General features: G+C 40.9%; 2 protein-coding genes across 2 annotated transcripts; both read right to left on the bottom strand.

Annotated features, from left to right (window-relative positions):
* Positions 1-150: 150 nt before the first annotated feature.
* Positions 151-3,079, bottom strand: LOC120958916 (uncharacterized protein C6orf136 homolog). Its single transcript, XM_040381991.2, has 6 exons — positions 2,604-3,079; positions 2,217-2,432; positions 1,972-2,132; positions 1,664-1,885; positions 569-638; positions 151-475 (listed from the first exon to the last, which is right to left on the bottom strand). The coding sequence occupies exons 1-6, from the start codon at positions 2,736-2,738 to the stop codon at positions 359-361; spliced, it is 921 nt and encodes a 306-aa protein (XP_040237925.2). The 5' UTR covers positions 2,739-3,079; the 3' UTR covers positions 151-358.
* A 2,615-nt stretch (positions 3,080-5,694) lies between these two features.
* LOC120959082 (uncharacterized) lies at positions 5,695-8,441 on the bottom strand. The gene is made up of 4 exons (XM_040382239.2): positions 7,688-8,441; positions 6,459-7,597; positions 6,164-6,392; positions 5,695-6,093 (listed from the first exon to the last, which is right to left on the bottom strand). Exons 1-4 carry the CDS (start codon positions 7,718-7,720, stop codon positions 5,944-5,946), a joined length of 1,551 nt encoding a protein of 516 aa, XP_040238173.2. The 5' UTR covers positions 7,721-8,441; the 3' UTR covers positions 5,695-5,943.
* Between the last annotated feature and the right edge of the window lie 5,116 nt (positions 8,442-13,557).

Genomic DNA, 13,557 nt, shown 5'->3' with positions numbered 1-13,557 from the left:
TGCTTTTTTTTCACCAATTGGAAATGATAGTTACTATGTCTTTTAATGGATATATTTCAGTTGGCATGTTGCGATTCTTCGTAACAAATATGTTTTAACCATTTTCTCTCCAACGCCAGGCTGCATATAATTGAAAACCACCAACCGAGCTAAGTTCACTCTATGCGTTTTCTTTTTATTTCATTTGTTTACCCTTAACAAAGCCTGATGCTACTACGGGGGGCGGTCACCTTAATAACTTAGCGCACCTATAACGTAATAATAAATCATCGTAAAAAGAAAACTGTCCAGCCCAGACACAGTTTGCTGCAACACGGCTTCTTCGCAAGAATGGGCCCTGTCCGGCGCCCGCCAGCGTTCAGTTCATCGTACTCACTACCGGATAGATCTCGGCCGTCAGCCCAACCACTAAAGCCAACTTTGGTGAAACCATCGTTTTCGGCGCTACCTTTACCGTATCATCATCGGGCATAATCTGCAAATTGGGAAAGGGTATTAAGCCACGGACGGTTTTGGGGCGAATGCCAGTGATGATGGGGGAAAAGCGTCACGATAGAGATGAAGGTACCTTATCAACTACATGCTTGGACACCAATCCATCTGCGCCAACGTGCAACACCGAAAATCCGTCGTACCAGCTGGAAGAGGAAACAAAAAACAGAAAGGGTTACAATTCAAGCCTTCGACATGCCGCCAGCAACGCGTTTGTGTCGAGGTAATGTAATGATCGTGTTTCCGTTCAATCAAGCACTAAATTCCGTTCGGTAGTGTGCTCGTTTTTATGTTATTTATAATTGAATTGTACATTCATTAGAAATCGATCGAGAGGGATCTACTGTCCATCGATCAGTAAAATAAAGAGAAACATAAATATAAACATAACCATAGCAACATATAGAAACATCCTATTTACAAGACATATGACTCTAGACAGCCAAAGTTTATAGAAGAGAGCATAAGCCTCTGGATATGCTGTTTCAAACAAGTGTTTGAACAACATAGGAGCATACATCCCCTCTCGTCAAATAGAAGAAGAAGAAACAAACATAAATTTCAATCGTTGCTGGTTCCTAGACACGATGTACGGGTATTAGGGCTGTAAGATCTCACAAGGAGCTAAGAAAATCTAGGAAAAATCACTATAACATATTCTTTTTTTAAACAAACTTCAAATATGGTAGTTGAAATTCGCACAAGAAATGATTAAAATCAATAAGTGCAATAAATAAAGCAAAGCACGCATGTCTCGTCCCCGGATGATGCAATCGTCCGATTGAATTAATGAATCTCGGTAATGCAATACGAATCGAATTTTGAAATACTAATTTAATATTGACTTTATGTTATGTTTATGAAAAGATCATGTACATGACCTCTTTTAGTTAGACAATAGAGCATGCAAGCATTACAACAGGAAATAATGTTAAAAATCCATTTCCAAATTTCCAATCGGAACTGATTTGAATTGTGAGTTTCCGAATCTTTTTCAACTATTGCCAAAGTCTGTTGATGCATTGCTTGATAATGTTACCTAACTTAAACAGCATAAATTGTGCCCGTTTTTGCGTGTAAAGAAAATCAAACTCCCATACAAAATGCTGGACCAACACAGTTAAGCAGTTACTTAGAGATGGTGAGCAAAACGAAGCACACTGGTACTTACGCTTCCTGCCCGTCGAATATTTCCTTCAGCTTCCACAGCTTGTACTTCCAGAACTGCAGCATCACGCGCAGCGCACTGATGCCCCGGATGCGCCATCGCACCTTCACGGTATTATCTTCCGGATGTTTGGTGATTTTCAGCACCTCGAACGTAACGTACGCAAACTTGAGATGGCCCACGGTGCGCAGCAGTGCGATTTGCTTCACGTAATGATACAGTCCTCTGGAGAAAAAAAAAATGGGGTCAAAAAGGATAAATATCTCGTATCGCCGCCGGTAGCGGGCGAGCTAGCGCCTGCTTTTACGTACTCTGTCCTGGTGCCTCGGATGTTGTTTTCAAAGATAAGGTTCGGGCTGTAGATGGAGTAGTCGAGCGGTTGCACGAACAGCTTAGGCAGCGTCTGCGACAGCACGTGGTACACCCGGTGCAGCTGTTCTTCCGTCGGTTGATCGGCTTTCGGCGGATTTCCCTGCAAAATGTTGGGAGTAGTAGTTGGCGGGGGTTTCGGTTAAAAGAACAAAACCCAACACTGCACATTTTCAATCGATCTTACCGCTGGCGATGAAGTGCCCTCGCTGCAATACCGAACCTCGATCCGTTCGTCCCGCTCACCGTACGATGTCGACGGGTGGTGGTGATGATGGTGGTCGTGGTGTGGGTGGCAATCATTTTGCTCGCGTAATGCTTTCCTGTGGTTCCGGCTAGCCTCAAATGCATCGATCGCAAATGCGTACGCTGGCTGTGTACCAGCCGGTGCTAAGCATCGGTTCTGCCCGGGAGAAAAGCAAGCGAATAATACAATCATATATTATGCAATATACAGCTGACAGACCGATAGGACGGTCAAATCCTCCTCCTGCGTGCAGTAGGATGCAGGCTTAGTGTGCATTAGAATTAGGATGTCGCGTACACGTGTGTGTATGTGTGTGTCTCCACTTACATTAGCGGCAGCGGCGGTCGCACCGGCTATGCGGACCCGGTGCAGCTCGTCGCACCGCTTCGCACTGCGGGCCGAGAAAATTCCGCCCATCAGCGGACGGCCCTTCCGCGACAAGTTCCGCAGACAGTTGGCCATGGTGTTTTTGCAGGTCGCGGTTTTACGAGCGCCCCCTCCCGGATCGAACGATTTTTCCCCCGGAGCTTTTACTTTTCCTCACACACTGATCGAGTTCTCGCACAGTTCGCGACAGCAGACACGCACACGCTGGGAGCGGCTGCTGCTATCCGCATGCCCTCCCGTTTTTATTCTTCGAAGCAATGTTTTTCCTGCTACCCCTTTCCGTTCGAGACCGAAAGCTATTACATTGTCCGAGACAGGCGCACACACACCGGAAAAATCGGAGAGTACGAGCGAGCGAAAACACACGCGGTTGTGTAATGGAAGGGTGCTGTGGTGATACGTTGGGGGAGGGAGGGAGCGGGCGACGGTCGACATTTCGCCGCTGTCACATCGTGCGCCTCTTGACGGGTGTTTGTTTACGTTTCGGTTGGTTCGGGTGCCCGGCGAACAAAGCAGGGAGCATTTCTGAACCGGTTTGATAAGGCCCGTGTCTGTGCTCCATCGGATGCGATTTTATCGGAAGGCCTGTCAAAATTTTATATGGGATTTGACAGATAACGTCGGACGTGCGATTTCGTCGTACGACGGAATCAAACATTTTTGATTTCGTCGGACGCCGCATCCGATTTTATCTGTCAAACTAAATGTGTGGTGTTTTGTAGGAACAATCTCAACTTAATTTTTCGTTAAAGTTATATTATTGAAATCAATCGTTATATTATTATATAATATAACGATTGATTTCAATAATATAACTTTAACGTTATATTATTGAAATCATCCAATCGTTATATTATTAATCATCCAATTAATCGTTATATTATTGAAATCATCCAATTAATCGCAATATTATACGAAAAAGCGTTTGACAGCACGTGCGATAAAATCGCATGCGATGGAGCACAGACACGGGCCTTATACCAGTTCTACCAGTTCACTCGATATGACAAGGCCGTTGGTGACAGATTGTTTCTACATACACCGAGATTGCAGGTGAGAGATGGCTGTGAGAGAATTGACAATCGGTTTCGCACGCCGGAGTGTGTAGAAGCTCCGAAAAGCGCCGAGGTGAGACTTATAAAATGATGTCGAAAAACTCCATTTTAATCGCTAAAATGAATTCAAAAAAGATTCTTTTACTTTTGAATAATATTTATACGATTATTAGACGGCAAAAATGCAAACTATAATTGATCGTTTGTCATAAACTTCCAATTGGAAATTTTCTCAGCTCCATCGTTATTTGCATGCAGAGGAGATTTCTCTCACCGAAAATGCTGTCATTCGCTGTCAAAGCATGTTGTCAGTTATTTTCTCAGCTGCTTTCTCGGTGTATGTAGAAACGCTCAGTAGTTCCACCATGATTTGTTGGTATTGTCCGATTGGATGTCAATACAAATAAACCAAAAAATCGGGAAAACGGTCAAAAAATCATGGGAACCTACCAAAAAAATTATGGGAACCAACCAAAAATTAATGGGAACCTATAAATCGTGGGAAACTCTGTAACACCCACGTATCTGACCAACACCGACCATTCATATAGATTTTTGCTCGGAAAGTTAGAAGGCTATATAGGTCATAATTAGATGAAACTTGTCGAAACACATTGCAAGAAAAGGACAGCTATATAATGATGAGTTGTAATACGCCATCTATTGATCAAACCAATGAAGCTGTGGTGCTTTCATTTTTTTTTCTATGGATATTCGATTTTCCAGTCATTTAAGCTTAATCTGTGGCGCTTGGGACCAGCACTGAAGCAAGTGAGATTTGAGTAATGGGCGATGGTCGACCACCAAACGACTGGAAAATCAAATATCCACAGAAAAAAATGTAAGCTCCATAGCTCCACAGGTTAGCAAAATATTAATATAGTTAAAAAATACGTATGAATCTGTCCAATGTATACGAATTCGCGTATGTTGTTGTTTGTATAGTTTAAAGATGCTTTGGCTCCAACGGAGTTCTTTTGCCTCTAGAATTCGTGTATATCGGTCTCTCGTACTGCGGATAATTGCTGTACATTTTTTATTTCAATTATTACACCAGTCGGTCGCGTGGGTGACGAAAGTACATTCAAAATGTTGCTTGGGAATAATAAAAGGCGAGTAACGCTTCTCCATTGTGACGTAAAAGGCTGATCTTCATTTCCACAGGGAAGAAGAAGAGATCCTGCATGATCACGTACGTCGAAGGGTTCATCGAACAGAAGCGAGAACACCAATCGGGCTTTGTTACAAACAGACGCCTTGTCCCTCTTCAACGGCGAAACGAAATTTGAGAGGGGAGGTGAAAAAAATTAAAAAAAAAAACAACAAAACATCCAGTTCCATTCTCCCGACGCATTCATACAAGAGCAGGATGTTTCCACGATAAAAAAAACTACAGTCTCACCATTTGGATTAAATGGATTTAACTAGGGCTCTCCAAACTACGGCTCGCGGGGCGCTTGCGGTCCCTACCCATTCTAAAGGTAGCGTCAAAATGACCCTCAACTACGTTGATTGTGAAGCAATGCGACCCGCGAACTGAAAAGTTTGGAGACCCCTGGTTTAAACAATTGGCTCACCATGTTTTCTTATTTTTGTACAAGTTAATGTTTGAACGAGGAGGAAAACAATAGTTAAAACGAAAAATTAGACATTGCATGACGATTGTAAAGCAAGCATCAATAGATAATATGAGTTCAACAGCAACGACAAACATGTACCGACGTGTTTTTGAAGCACCGTCGCCCTCAAAACAATGCCACTCAACAAAAACAGAAAGACGAAAAATCTGACCGAGTCTCATTTAGACAAAACAGTACAAACTCCTATTGCGTGCCCGAAAAAAAACTGTGATGAATGCGAAAATGTGAAAACATGCTCTTACAGTTGAGTTTATAAAATGACAGAAAGAAATAAAATAAAAATAAGTATCAATAATGCTCCTTTTTTTGCTCGTAATTCGCGTATATTTCATTCGGGAAATCATGCAAAGAATTACACCACACATTGTCGTTTCCTTACTTGCTATTGAATTTTTATTCATATTTTGATTTTTTTTAAGCAATAAGCATTGATGGAAGCAGATAAGCGTAAAGGGTAATGTAGCAACCAAGCAAGCAAACCGGCCGCACTGCCGTATTTATTAAATACAAAAAAATGGCAATGAGAAATTTGTAAAACAAATGTAAATGTTAAGGAACCATGATCAGATCACATATGGTGGCTTATTACCAATCTCTGGCAATGTATTCAAGGACCTCCTCTTCCTGCTTCTTGATGAGTTTTAAGGCCTCTTGGCGAGTTGTAAATTTGTACCGCTTCATGAAAATACGTATAATCCATTCCATCAGCAGAGTGGAGGTAAAAAATTCAGTGTACTGCAATATTGAGACGTAAGTGAGGTTATAGTTTTGGTAATGTTTTTTTTTTTCAAAGCAGCACCATTACCTTTCCATTCAGTTCAATTGGCACAAATTCATTTTCCAGTACTTGCATCATGGCCATCTTCTGATCCTCATTAAACAAGTGAGCAACGTCTGTATAGTAGACCAGCTCCTTATTCGCCATCCACTGCTCTTCTAGTTCATCTTTGTGCTTCAGAAATATTTCGTGCAGCTCCTGCCTGTAGTCGGCAAATGTGGCTAAGATTTCCGATTCAGGCATGTCGGTGCAATTGCTGCAAACGAGTAAAAGCAATGTAGAAAACTGATCGATCAACAATTTAGATATATTCAGTACTTACAGCACTTTAGGTTTTTCTTCTTCCTTTTCATCTTGATCGTTGTTTGTGGCTTTCTTAGCCTTGTGGCTTTTTGTTTTGCTCGGCCCTCCCAAGTCTTCCTGCTTCCGTTTGTCTGCCATTTTCTGCCATGCCATTTTACACGCCTGCTCGTCCGGGCTTTCCGTGAAAAAACCTCGCGCCAGCGGTTTACTGCTCCGTGCTCGTAATACCCGTGTAGAAGTAGTAGGAGCATACACACTGTCCGTACTACTAATAGGATCGAGCGAAAGGGTTGAGCCTTGAGTTTTCTTAGCCTTGTGCCTTTTCGTTTTGCTCGGCCCTCCCAAGTCTTCCTGCTTCTGTATGTCTGCCGTTTTCTGAAGATGTGTAGCCTGCTCGTCCGGGCTTTCCGTGAAAAAACCTTGCTTCTGCCCATTCTCACTGTCCGTACTACTAACAGCATCGAGCGAAAGGGTTGAGCCGCTCGGTGAGTTTTGGCGTGTTGGAGATTTACCGAGAATTTTCGTTGTGTAAAAGTCGGGTGCGGATGAAGGACCGGGTTGGGAGCTATCGGCTGACGGTTTGTAGGTTCTTTTGATAAGGGCTGGATGGGCGGGCGGAGCCTCGGGCACGTGCTCTTTAACTGGCTTCGGATCGTTTCCTTCTACTCCGGTAGCGTCTTTCGGAGCGCCTGATTCATGAGCCGCGATCTGCGCCTTCATTCTTTTGTTCTCATCTAACAGTTTGTCAATAAACTCGTCGCGACGCTTAATCATCTCCACAAAAGTACGCCCTTGATCTCTAATTTCAACAAAAAAGCAGGATTGGTGTAAATTTCTCAGCTCCTCTTGAAACAAAATGTTCAATCTGTTGCGATACGAACCATCCCGGAAGTTAACCCTCATTTCCAGGTAGGGACGCTCGACACATTTCAAGTAATAATCCTTATCCTTTTCGTACGCCGGATCAAGGTTTTCACCAATCAAAGCCAAATTTTGATCAAATATTTCAAAAAGCTTCGGGTAGACGAACGAATGCCATATTTCGCTCGAGAGAAACTTGTTTCGCTCCGCAAATCCAAACCCCACCCGGGAGCCGCTATACGGTGGATCTTCCACCGGCTTCACGACGAAATTCACCAAAACGTACCTGTCGCCAAACTGAGATAAACGAATTCGCCAAACACCGGGCACAAAATGTTATACGGGCGTAATTTTTCAGAAATTGAGCAAAATAAATAAATTAAATACCTTTAGCTTCTCCACCAATTGCGAAACAGCCATTTTTGATGCGATTGACACCCAAGCGTTCAGACGATCATTTGAGTTCTTTCTAAAGTACCATCTTCTTCTTACTCCGTAGCATACAGTGGGATTTTGTATGTCGTATATAGTTGATGGTTTAAAGTCATATTTAAAATTTATACCGTTTCCTTAACGCTTTCGACCACTCTAAACGCGTAACGATTGTTTAATGTGAATGTTGTGGTATTATTGTTATGACATATTTATGGCTTTATGCCAGAAACCCAAGGAACATATTAGATACAGGTCTATGTAACCCTTAACCGGCGTTCGACCATCCATAAAGCAAGACATCCAACTCAAACAAACGTATGTGATGTACAGTAGATCATCGATTATCCGGGCAGCATGGGACTGGATCAAGGTGTATGTATTTAGAAGAATGATTTTTATCGTTTCTGTTCTGACATCTGTTAATCCCTGTACACCAGTTTCTATTTACAAACAACACCTACCTAACTATCACTGCAAATGTTCACCATGATTGAATTGCGTACGGTCAAATGTATGCGTACGGTTAAATCGCCCACCGATTAATCCACCCCCGGATAATCGACATTCTACTGTATATGGAGGTGCACCGTAAGGCGGCGCTCTAGCAGCAATCGAACACGACATCCGACACGAACAAACCCATATAATCATATGGAGGTGCACTGTCAGACACAAACAAACAAACAAGACAAACGTCGAGTCGAACATGTCAGTTTTTTTTTTATTTATTTATTTATTTATTTAAATCAAAGTTATCGGGCAGTATGCCTAAATAACTTAATGCTTACAGAGTACAAGTTTAAATTATGGCCCTAGAACTAACTTGAATATGCTGACGCAGCTGACTAACGGATTGATTGAAATCTGCTGATAACCCTAACCTATTATACACATCAATCATTTTGAGCAGTGGATCATTGGCACCAAAACCAGTCGATCTACAAGGGCTTCTTAGTAGCTCTCTACTTCTAAGACCTCTAGAGGGAGTAGAAAAGCAAATAAAATTTAAAATGTCAGGTGCATCAAAATCTCCAATTAATAATTTATGCATAAAAGTTATCTGAGCCGTAGTTCTCCTATGCTGTAAAGTCTCTAAGCCGAATAGTAAACACCGAACATTATACGAAGGACGTGGAATTTGGTTTGACCAGGGAAGACGATGAAACATAACACGTGTGATTTTTTTCTGAATTTTTTCAATTTTATCTATGTATGTGATTTGATGGGGACACCAAACTACACTGGCAAATTCCAGGATGGGACGGACTAGAGAACAGTATAATGTTTTTAAACTGAAAGGATCTTTAAAGTCGGCCGAGACACGTAAGACAAATCCTAACAGTTTAAGAGCTTTAGTGACGATAGTTTGATAATGGCTAGATAAACTAAGCTTACTGTCTAAAATAACTCCTAAGTCCCGAACCTGAGAAAAACGTGGAACGCTGTCTTCATTGATTTTGTAGTTATAAATAATAGGATTTTTTTTCTTTGAGAATGTTATACAACTACATTTGCTAACATTAAGTAACATTTCATTATTAAAACACCATGCAGAAAAATAGTTTAACGAGTCTTGTAACATTTCACAGTCGTCAGAATATTTAACAGGTAGGAACATTTTTAGATCGTCAGCATATAATAACAATTTAACATGAGGAATAGCAAACACGACATCGTTAATAAACACAGTTGATTCTGTCTGTGATGTTCGATACCCACCTGTGCTGTGAGTACCTTGGCTGTCAAACGCTTCACAGCTACAGTAGATAGAATTCAATTCGGGACGTTTTTAAGTTTGTTTACGTAGTTTGTCTCTTTTTCTTCTTAAAATTGCGTGCAAAATATTTAAAATAGCTATCAATAATTATTGTTAAACTTTTCAATCAATTATAACATCAAATATAAAGGATTGAAACGTATTAAACTATTGTGTGTACATAATCCATGTGTATGCACTGTATGTGTTTTGGCATGGACGTTTGTTTACATTTTTCAATATTCAATTTGAATGATTTCTAAGTTATTACAGATGTGAATAACTAGTAAATTATGAGTTGAATCTTCCCCCTGTAGGTGGATATTCTTTTAAACTATGAAAATGCTTCATTTTCGAGACGAAAAGAAAGGCGTATTACAGTGCATCATGAGAGGTCTATAAGACATCGAACAGCTGACAGAGCACCTATAGAACAGAGTCGTGTTTGTTTGTCTCGTTCGATTGGTCCCAGAGCGCCGCCTAAGACAGTTCAAACAAACAAGGCAAACATCATCTCGACCCGTCATATTTCATACATTTGTCACGTTCAATGTTTTGTTTGATTGGTGCCAGAGGGTCTAGTGAGGGAATGGTCAGAGACTCGCCGCAAGTTTTGTCGATTTTTTGAATTATATTTGGTAATAACAGCATCTACGATGATGCCACAACACCGTATGCGAGATTCATCGTGCGTAGACGTGCTCAGTGCAGCAGTAGCTCAATTAAACGAAACTGACATGAACTCAAGGATAATGTATTTAGAAGGTTGATTTTTATCGCTTTTGCTGGGCGACATTGTGGGGGACATCTGTCATTCTCTGCATACAAATTTCTATACCCCGCACCAGTCCTCCCCGATTTTTATACCAGAGTCCACGGAAGAGAAATGTCAAGTCGAGAAATGTCATTTTGCTCTGAACAACTTCACCTTGTCATTTATAACACCTTGCATGAACTCTGAACGCGCATTTGAACATGTAAATTTAAGAGGAATTAGAACTAACAAAAATGTGATAAATACGCTTTCAATCCAACACATTCAGATTATAGTTTCTTAAATCGGGCATAAAACCACATTGTTTGGTGATATTCCAAGTGCAGTAATTATTTATTATTGACACAGGAAATAAGCATCTAGAATCCTGTTCTATTACCGTCCAAATAGACATAGAGCGACAACGTCGCTCGCGACAAAAATACAGTAGAACGTCGATTATCCGGGGACGGATTAACCGGCGGGCGGATTAACCGTGCGCATAAATCTGACAGCTGTTCATACGTACGGCGAAAGTTTGCAGCGATATTCAATTGGGTAACCAGTTTCTTGTGCAGCTCTGTAGTGTCTAGGGGTATTTTCGAAATTCATTTTTGTTCATGAACAGTTGTTTAACCTACAGTTATTGATTAAAATAATATTCTACTAACGATTAATCGATTGATTCTAGGTGAATTAATAATAAAACTAGTGAATTTCATATGTTTTATATGCGTTTGACATTTCTTGGACCATTATCCGTGCAAATCGATTAACCGGCAACCGTCCGGTCCCGAGCTGCCCGGATAATCGACGGTCTACTGTAGCTCAAAATTTCACTCGGTGTAGATCAAAATAGCGCATTTGACTCAGTCAACAACTTGTTTTTTATTTGACAACACACAAAAATAGGTTAAAATGTGTTCAAATCTATTTTTTGTGTTTGGCATTAATCTGGCTTGTAAAAAACTAGATAATTCGATTATTTAGGATGAAGCAAAATTGTCGCGCGCGACGAGTAGCTCTGTTTGCAAAATAGAGCTACTTTTTTCGCGCGCGACGTTGTCGCTCTATGTCTATTTGGCCGGTTATGAAAAACCTGATGACACTAGGATACCAAAGTGCCACAAATCCACTAAACGACCACTAAACGGGTTTTAAACGACTCAAGCACTCAACCTAAACGGAATATAAAAAGACATCGTTTAGCAAACGGCAAACGACTCATGCATACTAAAAATAGCAAAAAGCTGGTGGCGCCATCTGTTTGTGGTATACCCAACCAGTGGGAGCTTCCTCGCTTGGAGAAGAGCTTTCTCATTCCCTCTGTTTTGTTGTATAAATTCGCATTGAATTTATGGATCGATACTATTGTTAAAATACTAAACTCCAATGTAAACAACCATCACTGAAACAAGTGAGATTTGAATAACCCAAGTAGCACAATCTTGTTAAGAAACCGTTAAAAGTATGCCTAAAAGTATTACTTTTAGCTTTCCATACAGCAGTAATTCCAGGGCTTAAAACACTGCGTAACGCTTTCCTGGCTTCGTCAATGTTTCGTTAAAATTTAAAATTCAACCGGTATTTTTAACGAAAGGATCAAAATTAACGAAAAAATCGACAAGGATGGCAATATGTTTCTTTCCGTTTTAGTCATCATGTATCTATTTCTTCGTTGAGCTACAGTTTTCATTTTTTTATGAATTAAATTAATGAAATTTGTATTTTTTGTATTAATTATCCACCATATTGGTTGGATCCTACGGCGGGACATTTGTCGCTATCGTCCCGCAAATGATCCGGCGCGGTGAAGACATCCCGATGGAACTGCTTAACTTCGGTGCGTAAAAGAGGGCTACAGCGCGGGGCGTCACGGTGCGGCCTCATTGTACGCGGCATTTCCATGCCATCTGCTGATAAGGCCTGTGTCGTACTGGACGGCCAGTGTTTCACGATCTAGTGCACCTTGCTGTTTTCATACAACCGACTGAGATCCGTCTCCTGTCCGGATGGTTGTTGTTGTTACTGTCTCCGTAGGCGTCGTTCGATTTCAGTGCCCAAACGGATGCCTTTTGCGGGAAGAATTCTTCTCGTGCACCATATTTACCGAGGTGCACCATCATTCCACAGCCGCCGCCACCAAACGCTTGCGTGCTCTTGCGCCGCAGGTTCATCAGTATCGCACTAGAGAGCGAGGCTATCCCGGTGGCTGTAGGCGGCCGTCGTACAGCTGTTGACCACCACAGATTATGGAAATGTGGGACAAGGGGCGCATGTTGCGGCTAGTGCAGTGCTGACGGTAGTGCACGACCGCGAGGCAGGAACAATATTGGACGGCGTCTTTCTCTGTATTTGATGGAGCGGGCGGAACTCTACCACCGAGTTTAAATGCTGCGAGAAATATTAAAAATATAGTTAATGCGATGATAATGGTGATAAGGATACACTAACCTGTTGTACAAGCTTGATAATACACAAATTACAAGCTGTAAAATTTGCGGCTGCTTGCTTTTCTTGTCGCCTTTCATCACACACGAAGCTTGACGAACTTTTTGACATTACGAATGGCGGCGCAGCACATACAGTATATCTCAAAAAGTATCTTCATCAAGAGCAAATTAATTTAAACAAATATTTTAATGATTTTAAGTATAATATATTTTTAGTTTTGAAAATGGTATGCGATGTATTAATACGTCGAAAATCTCCATTAAAATAAAATAAAATATTTTTTCTATTTTTTTTAACTGTCATATCAAATGAAGATGAACTGAAATCAAATATTAAACATGTGATTAAAATAATGAAATGTTTTGCAATTAAAATCAGAGTGCTTAATTAAATAAATATTAAAAATAAAATGGTTTTTAAACCCTGCTTAAACTACATAGAAACTACATAGTGTTGACAAAATTTGAATAACACTGTCAGTTATATTGGCCTGAGTCAAAAATAACAAGGTAACGGAACATGTCGTTATGCTGTAACGCAAGCAAATGTCATATTCCCTTAAGAAACTCTATTTGATTTTTAACGGCTTTAAGAAACTGTTAATAATCAAATAGAGTTTCTTAAGGCTACTTGGGAATGGTCGTTGGTGTCGATACCCACGTATCTGACCACACGACCATTCATATAGATTTTTGCACAGAAAGATAGAAGGCTATATATTTTTCATTTTTTATGGATATTCAATTTTCCAGTCGTTTAAGCCTAATCTGTGGGGTTTGGGCGGTATATTCGTTAAAATTTCTAATACAATAGGAGTGCCGCCGCTAATTGTAGCGCAACCTCTCTCAGAGTGTCAGA

This window comes from Anopheles coluzzii, chromosome X, assembly GCF_943734685.1.
Source record: "Anopheles coluzzii chromosome X, AcolN3, whole genome shotgun sequence".
In the NCBI taxonomy this organism is placed as follows: Eukaryota; Metazoa; Arthropoda; class Insecta; order Diptera; family Culicidae; genus Anopheles; species Anopheles coluzzii.
Note: the sequence above shows the minus strand (reverse complement) of the source record. Positions and strands in the feature narration are given on the sequence as shown.